The sequence below is a fragment of the Colossoma macropomum genome, unplaced genomic scaffold, assembly GCF_904425465.1.
Source record: "Colossoma macropomum unplaced genomic scaffold, Colossoma_macropomum, whole genome shotgun sequence".
Classification (NCBI taxonomy): Eukaryota; Metazoa; Chordata; class Actinopteri; order Characiformes; family Serrasalmidae; genus Colossoma; species Colossoma macropomum.
The window spans coordinates 19,563,522-19,588,693 of record NW_023494806.1 but is presented as its reverse complement, the minus strand read 5'-3'; the positions used below and the strand labels follow the sequence as shown (position 1 = coordinate 19,588,693).

Sequence of the window (25,172 nt, the reverse complement as noted above, 5' to 3'; positions counted from 1 at the left end):
TAAGGTGGCACAGAATTTAAGGTGGAACTGCATTGAAGATTGCACTGAATTTAAGGTGGCACAGAATTTAAGGTGGAACTGCAATTAACACAGCACTAAAGTTAAGGTGGCACAGGATTTAAGGTGGAACTACATTTTAGGTGGAACTGCAATTAACATAGCACTAAATTTAAGGTGGAACTGCTTTTAAGGTGGAATTGCACTTAGGTTTGCGCTGAATTTAAGGTTGCACAGAATTTAAGGTGGTACTTCAATTAACATAGCACTAAATTTAAGGTGGCACAGAATTTAGTGGAACTCTAAGGTAACACTAAAATTAAGATAGCACTAAAATTAAGGTGGATCTTCATTTAAGTTGGCACTGAATTTAAGGTGGAACTGCTTTTAAGATGGTACTAAAATTAAGGTGGAACTTCATTTACAGTAGCACCTTGCACTGCTGTATCATCCGCCTTGGATACTGCAGCATCCACTTAGCAACATTTTAATAACCATCAGCAGTCTTCCACCATTTTAAGATGCCTTTTCAAGCTAACTTAGTTTGTTCACAAATTTTCCCTTTTTTAGTTATTATTATTATTATTATTGAATAATTGAATGGTGAAACAATCAATCTAACTGCCACAAGTAATGTCACAATGCGCATCTCTCACACAGACACTCATACACAGTACACACAGACTCAAATACTTACGGCCTAATGCACAACAATAACAGTAGTGATAACTGTAGTTAAAACAGTAGTAATAACAGTAATAACAACTTAAATGGTAATAATAGAAATAGAACAGTAATAAAACAGTTATAACAGCAATAAAATAGTAACAACACTAGAAACGGTAACAATACATACTCAACACACCACACACATATAAAAGAACACACAGAACACGAATACACACACACAATCAACAGAACACACACACACACATACATACATACATACATACACCATGCAAGCCACACAAACCACATTACCTCAACACACCACAAACCACTCTAACTTAATACAACTCACCACACTCAGCACAACATACACACACACCAAACACACAAACCACACACACACAACACATACATGTACATACACCACAAACACAACACACACGCTCACACATACACCACCACACATACCACAAACACATCACACATACGTACCACAAACACACCAAAAACACACCACGCCACATATCATATATACACCACAGACACAAAACACACACTTAACACAACAACCACACCACAAGCACTCTACACACCAAACACTTTACATACCACACAGACTCAACTCTACACACCACACACACTCAACACACCATAGGGTAGCAGTGTATTTAAGGCACCAGTGAACTTAAGGGAGCAGTGCATTTAAGAAATCGGTAAATTTAAGATGGCAGTGAATTTAAGGTGGCAGTGAACTTAAGATAGCAGTAGATTTAAGGTAAAAATAGTTTTAAGGTATCAGTAAATTTAAGATAGCAGTGATTTTAAAAGTGGCAGTGGATTTAGAGTACTAATATTAAGTATCCGTGGATTTAAGATATCAGTGAATTTAAGGTAGCAGTGGAATTAAAGTGTCAGTGGATTCAGGGTATCAGTAAATTTAAGAAGGTAATGGATTTAAGGTAAGTGTGGTTTTAAGCTAACAGTGTATTTAAGATTTAAGGTGGCAGTGGATTTAAGGTAGCAATTATTTTAAAGTAGCCTAAGATTTAAGGTGGCAGTGGATTTAGGGTATCAGTAAATTTAAGGTGGCAGTGGATTTAAGCTAGCAGTGAAAATAAGGGGGCATTTAAGGTTTCAATGAATTTAAGGAGGCACAAGATTTAAGAAAGCAGTGGATTTAGGGTACCGGTATATTCAGTAGCATAGCAACCACCTAGCAACACTTTAGCAACAGCCTGGGACACCCTAGCAAGCACTTAGCAACACCTTAACAATCTTGAATACCATAGCAACCGCCTAGCAACATCTAAATAACACTTTTTAGCAACCATCAACAGCCACCATTTTAATGTTTTAACGTAATTAGTAGTAATGCTCCATTTTCCAGTTTTTTTCAACTTTGCTGACAGATTAGAAGCTCATAAGCTGGAATCTCTGTTGCTGTACAATGTTGGTAATATGCATGAAAATGTCTTGATGGTCATTTTCCCTATGGATACTGCTTTATTATTACCTGTGATTAAGTAATACCATAAAAAGCATCAAAGTAATTAATGTCTGCATATGTATGTCTGCAGCTCAGTCGTGAAGAGCTGTTGCAGAAGAAGTTGTTGGAGGAGCAATTTGCCCTGCTGCAAGGTACAGTGGCAGAGGCAGAAATCATCATTCAGGATGCTGTGGCCAAACTGGACGACCCTCTGCATATCCGCTGCACCAGCTCACCAGGTACTACAGACTTATATACATTTCCAGACATGGAGAATCTTTGCTAGTTACAAATAGAAAAAGAAACAGAATTAAACAAAAAGTGCAATACAATACATTTCAGTAAGTGCTTAAATTAGTGCTCACATAAATGCTGTAAAAAGAGGTGTGTCTTCAGTCTGTGTTTGAAGACCACGAGAGAGTCTGCTGTTCGGACAGCCAGTGGGTGATCGTTCCACCACCTTTGTGCCAGGACAGAGAACGGTCTTGATGCTTGCCTTCCATGTGTCTTGAAGGATGGCGAGTCAAGCCGAGCTGTACTTGAAGCTCATAGGGCTCAAGGTTCAGTTCGAGTTTTGACCATTGCCATTAGATAGAGAGGGGCTGGTTTTGTAGGCAAGCATCAGTGTTTTAAATCTAGCCAGTGAAGGGAGCGCAGCAGTGGAGTGACATGAGTGACCTTAAAAAGATTATAGAACAGTAATAAACCAGTTATAACAGCAATAAAATAGTAACAACACTAGAAACACTAACAATACACACCACACATATATAAAAGAACACACAGAACATGCATACACACATGCAATCAACAGAACACACACACACACCTTGCAAACCACACAAACCACATTACCTCAACACACCACAAACCACTCTAACTTAAATACAACTCACCACACACACACCACAAACACACAAACCACACACACACAACACATACATGTACACACACCATGCCTTCCAAGTCATGCTGCTGCATTCTGGATGAGTTGCAGGGGCCTGATGACCCACATAGAAAAAACAGCCAAGTGTGCATTAGTCAAGCCTTGAGATGACAAGAGACTGAACTAACATCTTAGTGGCCTCTTGAGTAAGAAAGGGTCGAATCTTCTGGATGTTGTACAGGAGAAACCTGCATGACTGAGTCAGGTTTGCAATATGAGCTGAGAATGATAACTGGTCATCCAGAATCACGCCAAGACTTTTTGCATTTTCAAATGGAAGGATCAAAGAGTTGCCAAATGAGATGGCAAGATCATGGTGAGGACCTGTAGTTCCAGGGATGAATAGCAGCTCAGCAGAGAATGAGTGAAAAAAGTGAAAGTGAAGTGAAAAAAGAAGATGACCCAGCACCAAGCCTTTTGGGACACCAGTGGAGAGCCTGCATGGAGTGGATGTTACCTGACGAGAGCTCCCCTCCAGATTGGATTTAACCACTTCCATGCAGAGCCAATGATTCCAAAGTTGGTAAGGACAGACAGAAGGATCATGTGGTTGACCGTGTCAAAAGCTGCAGATAGGTCAAGAACATTTAGAACAGATGACAATTTGGTTGATCTTGCTGCCACCTGGAGGTTTTCTGTCACTGTTATGAGGGCGGTTTCTGTTGAGTGCGCCGGTTTGAAGCCAGACTGGTTGGGGTCCTGGAGCAAAAGAGAAGAAAGAGAAACAGTTGATTATAAACTGCACGTTTGAGAATTTTTGAGAGGAAAGAGAGGAGTAATACTGGTCTGTAGCTGTTGACATCGAGCTGTCAGGCATGGGCTTCTTCAGAATCGAAACCACCCTTGCAGTGTTGAATGCTGATGAAATGTCACCTGATGACAAGGAGTTGTTTATGAGAAAAGTTGATAAAGGACAGTGGATCTATGGAGATTGACTGGAGGAAAGAGGAGAAAATGCTCAAGAGCTTGCATAGATCAGATGCTGATGCTTCCAGTTTCCCTCTGTAGAAAGAGGACTTTACAGCAGTTACTTCAAGTGAGAACTTAGAAAGGAGAGGTTGGTAGGAGCAAAGATTGGAGTCAGGCTGGGATTTCCTTCACTTTCTCTCAGCCTTCCTTAGCTCTTGCTGGTTGCTGTGCAGGACGCCTGTCAGCCAAGGGACATGGGGAGGATCTTGCTGGCCTGGAGGAGAGGGGACACAGAAGGTTAATTGCAGATGAGAGTAAAGAAAGGACTGTGTCTGTAGCTGTGTCTAGTGAGAGAGAAGAAAATGCATCAGGATGGGGAAGGGTAGTCAAGATAGTTTAAGTGAGAGACGAGGGTGGAATGGAGTGCAGGTTATGCTGAGTAAAAGAAGAGCATGAAGGTTTGGTATGGACAGGAGTAGCAGGGAGCTAGAGTGTGAAAGATAGAAAGTGGTGATCAGAGCAGTGAAGAGAGGTTACTGTGACATCCAGTGTTGGGGTAGGTCTGCTGAATATCAGGTCCAGAACGTTGCCTGTTCTGTGTGTCTGGTTAAGGGTGAGGTCAACAGATATTAGCAGTGGTAGGAGGCAGGATGACTGCAGCTTGTCAGATGGAAGGTTGAAGTCACCCAAGAGTATGAGTGGGGATCCATTGATGGTGAAGAGACTCCAGCCCTGCCAGTCTCTCTCGGAGAATGGAAAAAAGTTAAAGGCAGAGGACAGGGCTGCTGGAGTCGCTGAGTTCTTGGTAGTGATCCAGGTGCCTGTCAAGGCCAGGAAGTGCAGTGAATGGAAGGATGCTAGGGCTGAATGAAATCTGCCTTCTGGACTATGGATTGGCAATTCCAGAGCCCACCTGCCACCCTGGTCTGAGATTCTGACAGCCATGGGGAGTAGATAAGGTTACTGGAATTGCAGATCCTGTGACGATGAATGGTTCTGCTAGATCTATGAGATAAGTGGACAGGTATTGGAAAACCTTTGAATGTTAGATGTTCAAAACTGGAGACAAAAAGAGATAAATGAAGAATAACAAAGTAATACTTAGCCAATGTTAGCCAACCACACTTTGACTAGTAATTACAATTGAGCACTAGGTTGAACAAGACAGCCTTGTGACTAACAGAGTCTAAGCTAAAGAAAGTTTCAACTCAGTGTCTGCCTTTACCAGCAGAAAGACAAATCTCAGTCAGAAGACATTTAATCTACAAAAACAACTTTGTATTTTGTTTTCATTATTTTTGACAAATGACCAAGAATACTCTGGGTTGCTCTGATGTGTAGAAATGAGCATTATGGGGGTAAAGAAGAAATGTAATATCTTCTCATCTTCTTTCCTAGATTACCTTGTAAGCCGTGCAGAAGCCACACTGAGCTCTATTGATAAAGTGCAGGCAGGCCATGCCCACTATTTGAAGAATATGGGAGGTGAGGTTTTCCTATCTTTTTCTCTTTTCCCCTCTGAAATATTACCAATTATTCAATAATATAATTGGACATTATTAAGGATTTTGCTGCCCCACAAGTAGGTGAGAGCGTAGCATGTGTGTTAGGTTGTGCTCTACTCTCTCCAAGTCTAATTTGAGTTTTGTTGTGTCTGGCTATGTGTATTGTACTCTCTTCTGTCTGATCCAGATGCTGGGGTTCTGTTAAGGGCTCTGGCTCAATTTTCTCATCTGACTGCTGACACAATCATCAATGGGAGTGCAACAGCACACATGGCACCAACTGATCATGCTGACCGTAAGACTTACCACCAAATTGTACAAACATCACAAGCATGGCTTCATGATAAAAAGAAGAGTTGCCCTCTACACAATTCCAAATTCTCACACAGACACATATAATGTACATTTGTAAACTTGCTGTACTGTGCCAGTTGTGTTCTAATGGATTTTATTAGTAATCTTCTTGACTTATCTGTCATGTATGGTGTATGCAGGATTGACAGAGAACTGCAGGGGCTGTGCCATTCAGAGTTTGCGCTTCCTGCAGGAGTTGAAGTCTAAAGCATCCCTAAAGGAGGCTGACCCTGCCTCTATTCGCGTGATGGTACAAAAGATCCAGCGAATTGCACAGGTGAGGCAGAATTGAACAGAGCAAAATAAAAAGCTACATAGCAAAAGTGACATTTATTCTATACTTGCTGCCTTCACTCTAACTGTGGCACCAAGAGGTTAGAACTCTGTGATGGAACACATGACATACACACAGCTGCCAGTTTAGTGTGGTTAAAATGGGTCATAACCAGTGTTGGGGTAGTTACTCAAAAAAGTAATCCATTACTGATTACTCATTACTTAACTAAAATTGTAATGGTATTACTTTACACATTACTTTCTGGAAAATGTAATCTCAAACCTTATTACTTTACTTTTAAGTTACATTCTAAAACCCATACAAAATATACTGGAATCAAATCTACAAACGTATCTGGAAAGTACAAAAATGGTAGATAATAGCTCTTTCCATAGGTTATTTAGGAATAAAATGTACCAGTAGCAGCAACGTTAGACGTGTATAAAATGAATTTCACTATATTTTGTGCTACTATTTTCTCTTAACAAGTCCATATGTATTTAAACGATAGAAAAGTATAGTCCAATAAAAGCTTCTTCCACAGCAGAATTAGATTTTTAGGTAAAAATCTTAGGTTGCAGTAAAATAAAGCTCTACTGATCGTTCTAACACAGTTTTAACAATAAATTATTTTAAACGCTGTAGTTAATATAGCCTATAACTGCTAATTCACTCTTTAACCCTGAAGGTTGGCGCACAGACTACTGGTCACACAGCAACACAGTCTCGCCTGGCTAATAGTTAAAGAAAAGGCTAAGAGGAAGATTTAAGATGAACATCGATAATTTGGAGACGAAAGGAGTTATTAGCATTCAGAATCACTCCAGCTGGTTTCTTGCCACGAGAAACTGTCAAACCACTAAGAAGTCGCGAAGCTGAAGTCAGCTTCTCATTCGAATTCTCACGTTCCACCTTAAATGGTGCAGCAGTTACATTCTGGCGCCTCAGGCACCATTTAAGGTGGGTTGCTGACTCCTGGTCTAAATGATGGCGACTCTACATTAGACATTGGTAGCATTTCCTCGACTATGTATCTTGCTACGAGTCTCTTTATTTCTCCCTGAGTTACCTTCATCCCTGCTGCTGAATGAAAATTCAGTTCATCTTGTTTGGTTGTTGGGGAACTCTCTCTTTCAGTGCAGGGGTCTTTAGCCACGAGTTTTGTTTTAGCTTGCACCCTTATTAAGTGCTTCAACGAATTGCTTGTTGAGTTTTCAGCAGTTGAAAGGTGCTTTTGGCTTGGACATGGCTTACACTTCACGGTAATAATTTAGTCTTTGCGTGAAACAAATTCAAAATAATGAGAATATCTCCCTTTGTGGAAACATCCGCTCTAATCCTCTGCCATTGTTGCCAAACTGCGTTTGTGCTGCGCTTCTCATATTCGTAGTCACATGACCAGTGCAGTCCACAAATTAACAGAACCAGGAACAGTGCAGTCCACAAATTTAACATATAGGTGCACAGGGGGTATACGATTATTGAATGGGGCCATCTGTTGCTGCGCAAATGTGCATATTTAACATACATCCATTTTTATTGACAAAATTATATATGCAACATATATTAAGGTTATTATCCATCTTTCTCATTTTTTTCCTCCTGCCTGACATCAGGATCTGAGGCCTAAAGGAATGGATGTTGGAAAGGATGAGTTGGGTGACATAGTAGATAAAGAGATGGCTGCCACTTCTGCTGCTATAGAGGAAGCTGTGAGGAGGATTGATGTAAGTTTGAGAACAAGAGAGGCCACCAGCATGACTGCAAAGACTTCCCAGCTAACTTTGCAGCCTGTGTTGGAGAAGCTATCAGATTGTGAAAGACTCACTACAGTCACAGTTTTAATAACTGTTTGTTTTGCTCTCAGCTTGTATGGTAGTAAAAACTTTGCCTACACATCAGTGAAGTGCTTTGAACTTGAATGGAATCTGAGCTGTGTCATATGTCATCTACAGGTGCATCTCAATAAATTAGAATATCATCGAAAAGTTAATTTACTTCAGTAATTCAATTCAAAAAGTGAAACTTGTATATTATATAGATTCATTACACTCAGAGTGATCTATTTCAAGCGTTTATTTTCTTTAATGTTGATGATTATGGCCTATAGCCAATGAAAACCCAAAAGTCAGTATCTCAGAAAATTAGAATGTTGTGAAAAAGTTCAATATTGTAGACTCATGGTGTCACACTCTAATCAGCTAATCAACACAAAACACCTGCAAAGGTTTCTTAAGCCTTTAAATGGTCCCTCAGTCTGGTTCAGTAGGCTACACAATTATAGGGAAGACTGCTGGTAGGTCATTGCTAAAGAAGCTGGCTGTTCACAGAGTGCTGTATCCAAGCATATAAATGGAAAGTTGAGTGGAAGGAAAAAGTGTGGTAGAAAAAAAGTGCACAAGCAATAGGGATAACCGCAGCCTTGAAAGAAAAGATTGTCAAGAAAAGGCGATTCAAGAATTTGGAGGAGATTCACAAGGAATGAACTGCTACTGGAGTCAGTGCTTCAAGAGCCACCACACACAGACGTATCCAGGACATGGGCTAAAACTGTCACATTCCTTGTGTCAAGCCACTCATGACCCAGAGACAACGTCAGAAGCGTCTTACCTGGGCCAAGGAGAAAAAGGACTGGACTGTTGCTCAGTGGTCCAAAGTCCTGTTTTCAGATGAAAGTAAATTTTGCATTTCATTTGGAAATCAGGGTCTCAGAGTCTGGAGGAAGAGTGGAGAGGCACACAATCCAAGCTGCTTGAGGTCTAGTGTGAAGTTTCTACAGTCAGTAATGGTTTGGGGAGCCATGTCATCTGCTGGTGTTGGTCCACTGTGTTATATCAAGTCCAAAGTCCGCACAGCTGTCTACCAGGACATTTTAGAGCACTTCATGCTTCCCTCTGCTGACAAGCTTTATGGAGATGCGGATTTCATTTTCCAGCAGGACTTGGCACCTGCCCACACTGCCAAAAGTACCCAAAGTTGGTTTAATAACCACAGTATCGCTGTGGTTGATTGGCCAGCAAACTCACCTGACCTAAACCCCATAGAGAATCTATGGGGTATTGTCAAGAGGAAGAGGAGAGACACCAAACCCAACAATGCAGACGAGCTGAACGTCTCCATGCCACGCCGCATTCATGCAGTAATTCATGCAAAAGGTGCCCCAACCAAGTATTGAGTGCATATACTGTACATACTTTTCAGTAGGCCAACATTTACGTGTTCAAAATCATTTTTCAAATTGGTCTTATATAATATTCTAATTTTCTGAGATACTGACTTTTGGGTTTTCATTGGCTGTAGGCCATAATCATGAACATTAAAAGAAATAAACGCTTGAAATAGATCACTCTGTGTGTAATGAATCTATATAATATATGAGTCCGACTTTTTGAATTGAATTACTGAAATAAATCAAATTTTCCATGATATTCTAATTTATTGAGATGCACCTGTATGTCATGGAGCCTCCTACGGGAGAAAGAACATTTGGTAGCAGTATTTTAAATATGATATTGAAATTGATATACTTGTAGGTTGTTTAATTACATATATGTTTTGCCTCTAGGAAATGATGAATCAGGCTAGACGAGACACTGAAGGAGTCAAACTGGAAGTGAATGAGAGGTCTGCCATTTTTTTTAATTAGAGTAAATGTCTCAGGTTTGTGTTGCTAAACTTGATGTTTTATTTTTTTCAATTGTATGCCTTTTTAGAATACTGAATAGCTGCACTGATCTCATGAAGGTAAGATGGAGGTTTTCAAATAATGAAGATCAGCTCTACCCTTTTATAAATATTGTCAGCTTAGAATTATAAGGTTCTGTCTGCATTCAGTGCAGTTTTGAGATATTGAGGAGCAAAAAAAACTCAAAAGCAAAACTCCAATGTAATGCAGTTAACTTTCATATCCTAAGAAAGTCATTGTTTTTAGATACTTTTCACTGCTGAATGTTAAAATCTTAGGATATTTGGTGATAATCTGCATTTTTTCTTTGTCAGTCTTATCTATAATTCATTCTTCCTTAATGCACTTTGGTTTCCCTTTCTTACAGGCTATTCGCCTCCTGGTACTCGCATCCACAGACCTGCAGAAGGAGATTGTGGAAAGTGGAAGGGTAATTTTGAGTTGTTCTATACATACAGTTGTGGGACTAGCTTTTGTCTTAATACCTGATATGTCTTCTAGCTGTTGTTTCGCAGCAATTAGCAGACATTTAGCGCACATTTGTGTTTCTTTTAATATTTTTGCATAGTTTTTCTCATGTAAGCTCTTTGTGGTAGAATGAACAGACCAGATGTTAAGTTTGACTTAGTTTTACTTTACTTCTTTTGATAGCTTTATTAGAAGCTTGTTCTTGTTCAGTTTTGAGAAGTTCATGTTGTGATATTGCTGTAGCATAAAGATTGCCATGCTAAATTTGCTGTGGGCTTTGTGAAAACAACTCTTTCACTAGCAAGCCAACCCTGGAACATAGCACTGCCTCTTCTATGCTTAGTCATGGGAACTGCGGATGTGCATGCGGAATTCATGTACATGGTCATAAGCCATACTAAACTGAATGGCTTATGTACAGTAAGTGGCAAAAATATTGGGACAGTAGGGGTAAAAAGGGTTATTTTTGTAATATATTCATAAAATTTGTATTATGTACAAAACTAATGCATTTCACCTCATTGTCCCAATATTTTTCTTTCTTCACTGTACCTCTACTATAAAGACATGATTATTATGTCTATTTAATAATAACTATAACAATAACTTCATTTATAGAGGCCTTTTCATACCAGTAGCAGCAAGCTCAAAGTGCTTGACAGACAGGTGATAAAGTTTAGCAGTAACAGAACAAGTTAAAGTTGGGTTCAGACATTTTTTTGTGTCATGTATTTTTAACTAATTTGTTACTGTTTGGTAACAGCACACCCATTGAGGATTTATAACCTTATGAAAGTGATGAGGATGTCTTAGTAGTAGTTTTTGCATATTGTTACCTTTTCTCTTCTACTTTTCTTTTTTTTGTCTCCTCCTTTGTTTCTGATCTTTGAAATAGATTGTGAGAGGAGACAAGATCAAAATGTTTACCAGTATTTGTCAAGTAAATCTTAGAACCCTAGGGTAATTTTGTGTAATTGTTTGATATATTGGACACTTACAATTATGAAGTATTTACATTAGACAGTCATACATGCCATATGCTGTTTGGAGACACTGGGCTACTCAGATGTGCCATTATTTGACATGTAAATACTAACAGAATTTTGATATCTCTGTTAATTTGGCTGATTTTTGTTTCAAATTGTAGTTAGTGCCTGCCAAATTTTGTACATTTTTGCTTATAAAGATTTTGAAAACACGTGACACTTTTGTTTGTCTAGAGTGTCTTTGAGCTGAAAACACACAGCAAGAGAAGACTTTATTTTTAATTTCAAATTGAGTTGCATATTTACTATCAGCTCTTTTTAATATTAAAATATTGAAATATTAAGTGATCAGAGAGTCATCAAAATCTATCTATTAAGATACTATTACTAGTAAGTCTGTTCAAACTTTTGCTTGGTGTAGTATACATATGTTTTCATATTAAGTAAGCACAGGCTTTGTTTAATTATATGAAACGCTAAGAGTGCAGTACTAGTAGTGTTGTACTAAAGGCCAAGTATATATATTCTTTTTAAAAATTTATGTAAATGACATTGCCACCTCAATTGTTGACTGCAAAGTACACTTATATGCTGATGACACTATCTTGTACTGCTCGACAGACTATATTGGTACTGCAGTAGATAAACTACAACATTCTTTTAATGTCCTACAGTCGGCTTTTTACAACCATAAACTAGTTTTAAATGTTGAGAAAATTAAATTTATGCTTTTTTTCCAGAGCCTCTAACATTGATTTTAGCACTTCTAAAATCACAACCCTGGAGGGATCTGACATTGAAAGAGTCAATGAGTACAAATACCTTGGCATATGGCTAGATGACAAATGCACTTTTAAACAACATGTTAACAAACTTACCTGTAAACGGAGACAAAAACTTGGCTCCCTGTATCGTAACAAAGTATGTTTCCCAAAGCACACAAGGAAAAAGATCATTGAAGAAACATTATTGCCTGTTCTGGATTATGGTGACGTGTTATACAGATATTCACCTATAACTACTCAGAAATCTCTAGACTCTGTATACCACGCTGCCTTAAGATTCATTACTGGTGACCCCTACAACACCCATCATTGTATACTGTATGAATAGGTTAACTGGTCATCTCTGTCTCTGCGTCAGGAGACACATTGGCTTCTTGTTATCTATAAAGCGCTATAAAGAGCTGAGAAAATCTGCTTTTAGCTACAGTGCACCAGCGAGCTGGAATTCATTACAGGAAACTTCACTCTCTGGTGTCACATGAACATTTTAAACTTTTAGTCTCTAACCACCTCTGCACAGCCTGCAACTGCTTTATTTGATTTTATTTAATTTTTAATATGACTTTTGGTATGTTTTAGCTATGTCTTAGCTATTTGTTATAGCTTATTGTTTTTTACTTTTACTTTTACTTTTACTTTTTTACTTTTGTACTTTTATCTCTCTCTATCATTCTTTTTTTTAATTAGTATTCTTTTTATTTTATTATTATCAATTTATTGCCTTACATATATTTCTTTTATTTCATTAATTTATGTTTTTATTTATTTTATCCTTATCTGCTCTGTTACTTAATTAAAGTTATTATGTTGTAATTTTAATCATCTATTGATTTAACAGTTTATTGGTACCTTCTTATTATTAAATTTTGCTTTTATGATTATTTAATTATAGCAATTGATTATTTTTTTTACTGTACAACTTCTCGATCCCTGATTCCTGTATTACTCAGCTATATTGTAGATGAGGGACTCCCTCAATGTATTCCAAGTTTAAATAAAGGCTGATTGATTGATTGATATTGTTTTGTAGACAGTTTATCTTGTTTCTCCCTGTGTTTTAGTATGTTTCAGTTGTTTTTGAATAAGCTCTCTTGCCATTTTCTGTTGTCCCTAGGGTGCAGCAACAGTGAAGGAGTTTTATGCTCGAAATTCTCGCTGGACCGAGGGGCTTATCTCTGCTGCCAAGGCAGTGGGCTGGGGGGCAACACAGATGGTGTATGTATTCCTGCCAAATTTGATTTGATTTTCTGGTACTACAGATTTTGTAATTTCATATATTATTACAAAACATTTTACAAATATTTTGTATTTTCTGGAGAGTTGTTAAATTGTTGCACTCTGCAGTAGAAGCATGGTGATTCATCCCCCCTCTCTCTCTTTGTCAGTGACTCTGCTGATAAAGTGGTGTTACACACGGGCAAGTATGAAGAGCTTATTGTCTGTTCCCATGAGATTGCTGCGAGCACTGCACAGCTGGTTGCGGCATCTAAGGTTTGGAGTTAACAGTGCCTTCTGTCTCTGAGATTTTTCTGCATTCAATCCATCCATCTTCTTTAAGGCAGTCAGTGTCAAGCCCTCAAGTCATGTAACTTTCTTATGGCTAAACAGAAGGGTGCACAACATTTGTGCTTTAATTTTTTTTTATTGATTTGTGAAGAAACTCTCCAGGCTTTTACCTCCTTTTCAATGCTGAATTAGACTTGCAATGTCTCACTTTTACCACTGTGGGTATTATACGCAGTGGGTAGCACTGTCGCCTAACAGCAAGAAGGGCCTGGGCTCGATTCCCGACTGGGCGACCAGGGTCCTTTCTGTGTTGAGTTTGCATGTTCTCCCCGTGTCTGTGTGGGTTTCCTCCAGGTTCTCCAGTTTCCTCCCAAAGTCCAAAGACATGCAATCCTGGCCAATTGGACACGCTAAATTGCCCCTAGGTGCGAGTGTTTGTGTGTGTCTGTGTGGATGTATATGTCCGTCTGTCTGCCTTGCGATGGACTGGCGACCTGTCCAGGGTGTATCCTGCCTTCCGCCCAATGACCACTGGAATAGGCTCCAGCACCCCCTGCGACTCAGAAAAATAAGCAGTTTAGAAAATGTGTGTGTGTGTGTGTGTGTGTGTGTGATCCAAATGTTGATTGAGATGGACAAATATATAGCATAAGTAAACCTTTCTTTACAGGTGAAGGCAGATCGTGGCAGTAAAAAGTTGTCCAGTCTTCAGCAAGCCTCTCGTCATGTGAATGAGATGGCTGCAAATGTGGTAGCCTCCACTAAGACAGGGCAGGAGCAAATTGAGGACAAAGGTAAAGTGAAAATAAAAGTGTACTGTGACAGCTTCAAAGCACATTAGAGGACTCCTATAAATGAATTTGTCAGTTACTCAAATTGTGTTGAAATGAATGATGGCGAACTAAGCATAAAATATAAAATATGCAAAAACTGTTAAACTGCTTATTGGTTTACATGAAAGGTTTGTTTAACAGTTGTAAGTTGAATATGTCACAAGTTAATGGCAACTCTTATTTGTACTTGTATATACAGACACGATGGACTTTTCTGGAATGTCTCTGATCAAGTTGAAGAAAGAGGAGATGGAGTCCCAGGTATATTGTTGTACATTTATTAGAATAAACTTAAGCAGGAATGGCATGTATGCAAAGATCTAATCTGAACAGCATTCATCACTTGATCACCCTTCCCTCAGGTGAAGGTCCTGGAGTTAGAGAACATGCTTGAAAATGAGCGCCTGCGTTTGGGAGAGCTGCGAAAAAAGCACTATGAGATAGCAGGAGTTCCTCTGGAACAGCTAAGCCAAGACAATGGGCTGCGTGCCCCTTCACCCTCTGCCCCCTCCTCTCCCAAACCACCTAAACCTGCGTTAATGAAGAAACCAGCGCTTGGTCAGAAACCCAACATTCCACCCAAAAACCTGGTAAAATGCCTACTGACTTGTGAATCTTTACCATTAAGAAGTGCTTTACTTCAATGTTCCTTGACATCCTTAGGTTCTGATGTATAATTCACTGACATGATCACATTTTCTAATTTGTAAGTGGTACACATTAACAGAAAAATTAGATAAATTAAATGAATGTAAACTGGGAATGACTCCTCGACAATATAAAGAGCAGCCTCCCTCAAGGCAGGGTGATAGTCTTTTCTTTTGTTTTTCATTTTGGTTTGTTGAGCCCAGCCTTTTGCTCAAATTTTCTTAGGATAAAAGTTAGGCTAAAGTTGAGTGAAACAAAGTGAAAGCTCTTAGAACAGGCAGCTGCTTGAGATTTCTTACTTGCAAAAGCTGTAGTCTGTTCAAGATGGGTTTGGTGTATGTCTTACAAGTTTTAAATGATTGATTCTTTTCTTCCAGTTCAGGTAAAAATATTGTGGATGAAGATCGTCGAACCTGGATCTCAGATTGATATTCATCCTGCTTTAAGCCAGGTTTAAATCATCTTAAGAAGCCCATCTCCTTGTCCCCTATGTGTGTGCCTAATTATCTTACATTCTACCATATTAAACAAATCATTATTATGCCTTGTTTATTAAGCGTTCCTCACAGAGGTAAGCTAGAAGCATTTTTAAAATCTGCACTATGGAGTAGTAATGCAGTAATCTGTAAGATCCCTTTATTATTCACAAAGATTTTGAATATAAAGAGCTCTCGGATATTAAACAAGAAGATTTTTAAACATTAATATATATCATCAAGATATTTAAATTGTTTAACAAAGTAAAGAACGTAATGGTGGATAAAGCTATTATTTGGGACAGTAATACAGCCTGAAAGTTTGATGTTACTGCTTTTTTATGTTTTGTTTATATTGGTGATTTAGGATTGGGGTGTGTAAAGTAGGCTGCATTTGTTTGGGTTCAGTATTTGACTTTACTAAAACTATTGTGTACAATTGAAATGATCATGAACTTAGTAATATTTTCTTTTTCTTTTTAATATTGAGATGATGAGACATGCTTATCCAAGAATAGTCTTCCATAAAATCTACATATTTTACCAAGAATTAATAATTGCAATATTCAAGATTACAAAATGCTTGTGTGTTTTATTAATCTGAGTCTCTGAGACTGCTCAGTTTAAGCTCTGTTTTGACACAAAGTAAGAAACTTAATGCTCATTAGACTTAAACTGAAAGAAGTTGGAGTTCATAGGAAATAGGGAGGTATTGATCAAGATCAATTACATATAATAAGACCAATATAATAGTTACAATATTTGATTGTTTGAAAAAAGTGGCAATCCGACTATGCTCCCGGTGTGACTACTACATATCTCTTCCACAATGAGAAATAGAAGAACATTATGTCTATGATAGTTTAAGCAGAGAAAGATGAAAGAAGAAAGATGGGTCAGACCTAGTATGATTTACATTACTAATTTTAAATAGAGTACAAACACAGGGTATTTTGTTTTGTGGTGTTGTTTTGTTTTAGTTTTTGGTCAGTGAGTCTTGCTACCCATGTTTCCAAGTTCTCTCAAAATCTATACTTCTCACTGTTTTTGTTTTTGTTTAATTATTGATTTACTAATGTTTAATCACATAGAGACACACTACGCTACATGAGCATTGTCTGTTTCAAGATTCAGTTAAAAAAACATCTCTTAAAAAGTGCCCGTTTTACCATTTAATGTCAGTTGATTTTGGTTTAGGGGCATGTCTAAGAAAATCTCATTATAAATTAGTCCATTTCTAGTTGGAGCAATGAAGAATTCTCTTTGGTCTTCAGTCTCAGGTTTTTAGGATTATTTTTATTAAATGTTACATAACATTATCACTGCTGTTTTCTAAGGTCAAAATGAGGATGTTACAATGGTGGTGGAGGAGAAAGCATATGTACTGACTACTACAAGTGATCTCTTACCATGGGGTGTTTTTGATTCTGTGAAAGAGTATCTTAAAATATTTTAACTTTTTATTTTCTTTCATTTTGTTTATCTAATCTTTATAAATCTTTACAAATCATTTAATATATCTTAGTTATGTTTGGTGGTCTCCCTGTACTAAACATTAAATTAATAATAAATATTTATAATGGAAACTTTTAATTGTCCATATTGATTAGTTTGTCTGAATGCCTTATTTATAAAGGAGTAAAGGATTGCAATGACTCTGATCTACTTATAATGGATTGTAGAGATGCAGGCTTAGTAAATTGAATGTTCTAGTTTGATATTTAACAGGTTGTTAAAGCAGACTTTCCAAGGTTGCCTGTAGTTTTATTTGTTTTTTTGTTTGATTTAAGAAAAGGCACAGTCTAGGCAATAGATGGAACTTATATGACAAGGTAGCCATCAGATTTAGTTGGTTTAGCTGGTTTGTCTGCTTCCTGGCCTCAACTGTACTTACAATTACGATTGTTACTACATACAAACTGTGTCAGTTTATGAAATAAGGGGGCACCTCCATCCCATGAAGTCTTAAATCCAAAACGTCCATTGCTTTTTACATAAAGAGGCTCCACTGCTGCTGTGCCTCCATTGGGCATGTCAGACCACAACCTGGTTAATCTCAACCCCACCTATAGCTCTGTAATTCACTTGCCACCTGTTACCCACAAGACTGTGAGGAAATTGACAGAGAAAGCTGTGGAGTATTTGCAGGATGGACTATAGAGGACAGACCGGGACTTCCTTTGTGCATCACCTGCAGACGACATAACAAACCATGAATGACCAAGGACCCACCTAACACCTCCATGTCCAGTTCTGTTGTGCCACCCTGGGGGGAATAGCACCTGCTGGATGCTACAGTACACTCTCTCAGTTCTGTACCACAGTTCTGGGAGGCTTCCTGCTTAGTTCTAGTTCTAAGGACAGCGCCCTTAAGGACTACAGACCTGTTGGACTCACTCAATACATCATAAAAAACTCCCATAGACTGGTATTTCAATCAGCTGCAGCTTGCACCTATGGTCCCTTCACTTCAGACAACGGACACACATAGGTGTGGATGATGCTATGATCTCTGAGCTCCACAGAGTAAACTCAAAACTGGACAAAGCCAGAGACACCGTCACAACAATGTTCTTTGCTTTCTCTAGTGCTGTTAACACCATCCTGCTTCCACTGGGAAACAAGCTCATGGTTTTGCTTGTTGATTCCCCTACAGTGGCCTGAATCATGGAACCAGACCAACAGGCCACAGTTTGTGAGGTTCCAGCGCTGTGTGTCGGAGATGGCGGTGAGCAGCACAATCCCAGGGAACTGTCCTCTTCACTCTAAACACATCAGAATTCTAGTGTAACTTATAGTACGACACCAGCTCACCAGCCAAACTACAAAAGTTCTCTGACTTCCATTGTACTGTGTATTCACACTGCAAATGAATCAGAGTACAGGAGACTGTTGGATAACTTCTTGTGGTGCAGGAAAAACCACCTGCTGCTTAACATCAGTAACACAAAAGTGATGGGTAGTTAAGGGGCCCAAGAAATCTGTGATCATCCAGCAGGATGTGGGGATCCACCTGAATGATGGTCTGGACTGAAATCACAGACAGAAAAGACAGAGTTGGCTCTCCTTCATATAGATGCTCAAGTCTTTTGATGTGTGCAGCTAACTACTGGAGTAATTGTTTCAATCTCTTGTGGCCAACATGCTTTTCTATGTTGTGGTCTGGGCAACTTCACTGTAGGAGATGCCAAGTGTGTCAGTAAACTGATCAGAAAAGCCAGTGCCATCACAGGACTGACTCTAGACTTATTGGAGGCAGTAACAGAGATCACAGAACAAAGCAAAATCTTCAGAGCATTTTAAACAGTTCCACTTATCTATTCCAGGAGCACCTTCCTTCATCTGCTCATTCCAGTAAGGTTTCAGGATACATTTTCAGGGCCCCACTTGTCACACAGTACTGAATATTAAGGTTTCAGTTGATGTCAGAGACATAGTCTCTGCAGTTCTTCATGTTTATGCACTGATGTCTTTGCACCAGTATGTGTAAACATTTGTAGTAATTTGTGTATTTATCATGTGCTGTATTCTTTTGCTATTGAAGCATCCAAACTCTTCAGGATCAATAAAGGACATATGTCTGGCTGTCTGTTTGTGTTCTTTAGTGAAGAAAATGGTTCTATATAGAACCATGTATAATCACATAACCCTTTGCATGATTAAAGGGTTCTTTGCACTGTGAAATAGTTCTTCAGATTGATGGAGAATCATTTGTACATGGTTCTATAAAGCACCAAAAATGGTTCTTCTATTGTTACGATGTCAACTTGTAACAATAGAAGAACACTTTTCGGTACTATATAAAACATTTTTAAAAAGGTTATATGTAGAAACCATCTAAAGCACATTCTCCATCAATCTGAAGAACGCTTTCATGATGGAAAAAAACTTTAATCATGCAAGGGGTTCTTTGAGTGTTCATGGTTTTATATAGAACTATTTCCTTAAAGAAACCTCAAAGAACCATCTTTTTAAAGTGCAAGTCAGCATACGTATTTTGTAAGACTTGTAAGACTTTGTAATTTTGGGGGTCACATAATATGCAGAAACACTGCTAGAACTCCGTATTGGGCATTCTGCCACATCTTGTACCTGCAGGGGCATCACAGCTAGGGAAATAGTGGAACAAACTATCCAGAGCCTGAGTGTAGGGGTTGGTGGAAAAGTTTCCTTTGGTGTACAGTTTTACGTTTTTAAGTAATTATCGAACATTTCTGAATATTGACAAAATAAATAGGTTGAGACTTAATTTTGCATCCATGAAAAAAATATTGAAGGCCCTCCCCTCAGTAGTCTTCACTCCCTTCTTCTGGGGCACAAATGGTAAAGTCGGCACTTTCACTGTATTTGAACGTAGATAATTGTGGTGACTGCTACTGATAGAAAAGCAGACGTGAAAAGCAAATGCAGGCTAATAGGGAGTGCAGTACTACATTCTTTTTCATACAGTCTGCTGTAATTAGTTTTGAAAAATTTTAAGAGATGGGATTGGGGCTCAGAAAGGCTTTTGCTTGTTTTATTATCGCATTACAACGCATTATTTAGGCTTTATAGAAATCCGTTACCCTTCGGAGCATAAGAAGGAAATACTTAACGCTCATAGTACCTTCAAGAATTTATGCTCATGAGGAAATGGGTAGATTGTTTATGGAGAGTCAGAGTACTGCTTTAAATAGATTCGCACAGACTGAAAATGTTGATGCCACAGTTTGAGCACAGCCACGATCAGCACCATAACTTCGGCATGCGCACTGCCTTTCGACCAAAGATATCAAATGTCTTTAGCCCTTGTGGCTAAACCACAATTTGGAAATGGCTATTTATGGACACGTGGAACAGAATGTATTAGTAGCTGAGTAACTTGGCTGTTTATTGAGATTTGATCTACGATAAACATTAAAGAACTTCCCGAAACGTGCTTTTAATGGATAAATTGGGAAGCGTCCTGGAGAAGAACCCTGCAGAGCTGACCGCTCTGGCTGTGTATGATATATATCCGCAGTGCTGGGCCAGGAATTCGAACATATTGTCGACCAGTATGGATGCGAGTCATTAACTCGCCTAATGCCTAAAGTCGCAAGGATACTGGAAATATTGGAGGTTCTGGTCAGTCGGAATTACAAAAGCGCAGAGAACGACGAATTGGAAATGGAATTGCATAACTTGCGGCTCGAACGGAGAGATCGCATGGAGAAAGAGAAAATACGTGAAAAGGTTGCGGAGTTTTGCTGCTTTTCTGGCTTCAAATAACTGTGGGTTACAGGTTTTGTTGCATGTCTGAGGCTTTAAATCACCACATTGCAAGACTGGCTGCAATAAATAACTAACCTCAGTAGGAGTCGCTAGAGTTTACAACTAAAAATCTGTACTGCTAGTACTGCGTAGTACTGCTTTCCCAATAATAGCAGTTTGGTTACTAATCTACCTTTTCAGAATGGATGAGAATGTTTTGGGTTTTTTTTTTTCAGAACTTGCACGGAATAGAGTTGATTAGTGCACTGCAATTTTTCCTTTAAACATGCCTGCGACCACACGATGCTGCCAAATACGCTAGCCAATATCATGAACTCCAGACTCCAACTTCTAACAATTAGGAGTTAACAGCTTAAGTGTGGCACATACACTGGTAATTGTTATTGTACTTGTGAATTAATACTGTAAAGCCTTGACTATATTGTTACAACGTCCACGCCGCTATTTCCTTCTGCTAAAACTGAGAAAAGAAGGCAGAAAGATGTTTTGTAAGGGACAGTTGTATTAGTGATGCAGTATTTTTACTGTATAACAAACATATGGATTAGACTTCTTGGGTCTATCAAATCAACGCTGTCATGAATTACAATATATAACATACATGTATAAAAAAACGAAATGATACGTTAATGACAATTATAAGTTTGGCAATACCATCTCAGTGGAACATTTATATTTGATATTGGAGTGTGCAATATCATGATAAAATTTTGTCAACGTGATAAACTTTTGCTTTTCTGAGGATATCGTGGATATCGTGCATACTTAATGAACACTGACCTAATACATGCTTCATTACAAAGAGAGGAAAATTAAGCCTGTTTAATTTGATCTAGCACAGTACAGTATGTGAAACGAGTAAAAATCATTGTACTCAGAGTTTTGATGGCTTTTTTAATGTGGCACTTCTAGTCCATTGTGTCTGTGTGTCAAAATATCATGATATGTATCGTACATTGTGAAAGTGTCTTTAAATGTTGTGATATGATATTTTGCTGTATACTTTTGCCCACCCCATTTGATTATTATTTTTGATATATTTATTAAAGGAGAGTGCTGATACAGTTGTGCTGCAGTTATGATACTGAAACACACACACAATTTCACTTTGTTCTACGGAACACAGTAATCTGTGTGTCTTTCCCTCTGGATCTTTGGTAACTTGATCATAATTCTTTAAAATTCTTCCCTTTCTCCTCATTTTGAATGCTTACCAATGTCAATAGATGGGTGTGCATCAGTGAGTACTCCTCACAGTAATATAATACACTTGCTCCATGTATCATATCACTAATTATAAAACAGTGATATTCTTTAATTGCTGTAAAAGGTAAATGCTATTGTGCTTACTTGTTGTCTGGTATATTGTACCAAAAGCAGCTCTGAGTATTTTCTGTTTGCACATAAAAATACAAAATAGTAGTAAAACATTTTACATACAAAATATTTCCCTAAGTCTTCAATTACAAAATTCATAGTCTCGTGTTTAGGTTTAATGTAAAACAAGTAATACTGCTTGCATGGTAATAGGGTGCTTGTGAACATCACTGTCTTTATATCTGTGTTTGAATTTAAATGCTAGGTGTTTCTGCCTGTGTCAGGAGCTTGAACAGGTAGAAGACATATGGAGGAGAGAGAATCAGGACTTACTGTCACAGATTGCTGACCTATATATAATTTTGCTGTCCAGAACAAGTCACTGAGATTGAGGCTGTCTCTCAAAGAACAGCAGCACACTGAGGAGAATCTTCAGCAAAATTAAGGTATCAGACTAAGGGATATACACATCATAACATTTTCGTACTAAGGTCAAAAATACATTTTGTGTGAATTATTGCAGTTTATCCATTTCACTCATCATTGCCTCTGATACAAAGAGAATCCAGTTTGATAAGATATTATTGTTCTCAGACTGTTCTATTACTGTTGTATTGCATGCAGTGATAACAACAACAACAACAGTAAAAAAACAAATAAAATAATAATAATAATAATAATAATAATAATAGTAATAATAATAAGGATATTCTTTATATAGCACTTTCATACTGGTGGCAGCTCAAAGTGCTTTACAGACAAATGATAAAGCTTAACAGCAATACTAGAAATTATGAGTATTAATTTAAAATCATCTAAGAAAATGCCAAAGATTGAATTAAAAATGTAAATACCAAGAGACAAAGGGTTTTAATTAAACATTAAGTTAAAGAGATACATTTTAAACAAGCTTCTAAATATGAAATATAAAGTCTTTGTATTATTTTAAATCCAAATGGCTGGAGTGCAGGGCTAAAGAACAAAAGTACAGAAGACAACAAAATTGATTAATTAATTGTACATTAATTTTAATATTAATTAATAACATCTCATCAATATGTTTTGTGGGTCACTATTTTTCTGCCTATATCAAGATTAAAACCACTTTGAGATCAAATGTCTTACATGAAATATGTTTTATTACTGTAATATATTGTGCATGCTATGACTAGTGAAATGTAATTAGGTGCTATTTTAGAGCATGACATAAATACTGTTTGGAGTCTTCGAGCATACTGTATATTTAGTTGCAATCATGGAACACTATCTTTCCTGTCTTTCTCACACACAAACACTTCAAAGGCTGTCACATTTGGGGTATTGATAAAACATTACAGTGTGCTATATTATAGATGGCACTAGTAGGCTGCCATGCCTATACAGAACCATACCCGAATGTTTGTATGAATTTGTGAAACTTAATTTTTTAATGTACAAAAATGAATTTTGTTGTTGAAATTTGCAAAGTTAAGTGACTCATGCTTTAATATCTTTGGACAGGGAAAAAGCTGAAGGAGATGGTTGACCAGCAACGAGAAGAGATAAAGGCCAAAGACTGTGAAATTACACTGAAAAATAATGACACTGAAATAGTGAGGTCATACGGTCATACTTTATCCTATATGCACAGCCTACCATGCATCGCTGAATGAAAAATTCCTTGGTATACTATGGCCAAGAAACATCAAAACACTATTTAATTTAAGTTGAAGTTCAAAATAATTACTGTTCATTCTACATGTGAACACAACTAGTACCTAAACAAATACCTTTGTTTTCACAAATACATTTGTTCAGATTTATCAAAATGTGTTTAAAGTCATTTTGCTCCCCATTTGTCATTTTGTCCTATGAAATGGCAGTTTAAATTAAATGAATTACTAAAAAAGACCTCTATCTAAAGGGACAAAATGCATGTCAGGTATAATGGAGTGAGACGTATTTTAAATTATATTTATGTGAATGTAGAAAAAAAGAATGACGTTGACACAATGTTGTGTACTTCCATTGTAATATGTAGGGTATTCTTGGGTATAGTAAATCAAATCCAGCCAGTGTAGATTGTACTTATTTGGTTAGGGGGCTAAAGTATAAATGTACTAATTTCATACCCATAATCAAATAAATGAAATGTAATTTAATTGTTAGAAGAGCTTAAATACATGCTAATGTGGCTGACAAAGAATGGAAGTTAGTAACTAGTAGTGGTGTATTTCCATAATGCTGTTAATTGACATAATGCTAGTCACTTTATTAACTGCTCCATATTTATCAAACTTTTCATAGTAACTGTGCTGTTCTGGGATCAATTTATGACATAACACTGAATGACATAGCACTTAGATCTCATTTTAGATCAGTATTCCTCCTGAGACACTTACATATGAGGAACTGTCAGCAGCAATACTATCTCTGTAATAGCTCAGAAAGAGAACCTCTAAAGTTCTCTGTAATCATTTTGTCCATTTTTCAGTATCATTTAAGATTATGCTTAATCCATGTCTTGGGAAAATGGCCCATAGTGTAGCTTCATTTGTGATATTTTTTTGCTGTTTAACTATTTATCCATGCACTGTTCTATTATCTTTTAGCTTCACATGGAGCAGCACAGGTTAATGAAAATGAACCAGGATCTGAAACACTGGATCTCCATAGTTGAAGCCCAAGGTAAAGCACTCATCCAGCAGAGGGCTGAGTTGGAGGCTTTGTCTCAGGCCAGGCAACAGGAGCTAGGGTCAGTGAAGATGTAACTGGCCTATCTGAAGGAGGAACACCAGGAAAATGTCCTAAATGTAGCCACAGAGCTGGTGGATTGCTCATCTCCAAGACAGCTATACCAGGCATCTATACAGCTGGTAATAATGTGAACGCCTATTGATTCATGGTTTGTTTACCTGTAAGAATAGAAAATGAGTAGTGGTTAAAATATAAAAACATAAACAGTTAAATAAAAGCAATCACAATAATGTAAAATGCAGAAATGTAAAATGTTGCTTTGTCCCCAGTCTAGCCCAGGTCTACTCCAGGAGCAGATGATATGCAGACAACTGTTTGGGCAGAGTGTGAAACAGA

General features: G+C 37.8%; 1 protein-coding gene and 1 pseudogene across 4 annotated transcripts in view; both read left to right on the top strand.

The window, feature by feature from the left end:
* The window catches only part of hip1rb (huntingtin interacting protein 1 related b), a 72,654-nt gene extending 53,545 nt beyond the window's left edge, over nucleotides 1-19,109 (top strand). For all 4 annotated transcript variants that reach the window (XM_036598221.1, XM_036598223.1, XM_036598222.1 and 1 more), the window contains exons 19-32: nucleotides 2,244-2,391; nucleotides 5,406-5,492; nucleotides 5,700-5,807; nucleotides 6,007-6,143; nucleotides 7,760-7,870; nucleotides 9,709-9,767; nucleotides 9,857-9,887; nucleotides 10,196-10,258; nucleotides 13,182-13,282; nucleotides 13,453-13,558; nucleotides 14,244-14,367; nucleotides 14,606-14,667; nucleotides 14,769-14,996; nucleotides 15,432-19,109. In XM_036598221.1, the coding sequence (XP_036454114.1) occupies nucleotides 2,244-2,391; nucleotides 5,406-5,492; nucleotides 5,700-5,807; nucleotides 6,007-6,143; nucleotides 7,760-7,870; nucleotides 9,709-9,767; nucleotides 9,857-9,887; nucleotides 10,196-10,258; nucleotides 13,182-13,282; nucleotides 13,453-13,558; nucleotides 14,244-14,367; nucleotides 14,606-14,667; nucleotides 14,769-14,996; nucleotides 15,432-15,440 (1,374 nt within the window). In that variant the 3' untranslated portion in view covers nucleotides 15,441-19,109. The remainder of the gene's footprint in view (nucleotides 1-2,243; nucleotides 2,392-5,405; nucleotides 5,493-5,699; nucleotides 5,808-6,006; nucleotides 6,144-7,759; nucleotides 7,871-9,708; nucleotides 9,768-9,856; nucleotides 9,888-10,195; nucleotides 10,259-13,181; nucleotides 13,283-13,452; nucleotides 13,559-14,243; nucleotides 14,368-14,605; nucleotides 14,668-14,768; nucleotides 14,997-15,431) is intronic.
* Nucleotides 19,110-20,296: 1,187 nt separating this feature from the next.
* Nucleotides 20,297-24,967, top strand: LOC118827690 (annotated as a pseudogene).
* The last annotated feature ends 205 nt before the right edge of the window (nucleotides 24,968-25,172 follow it).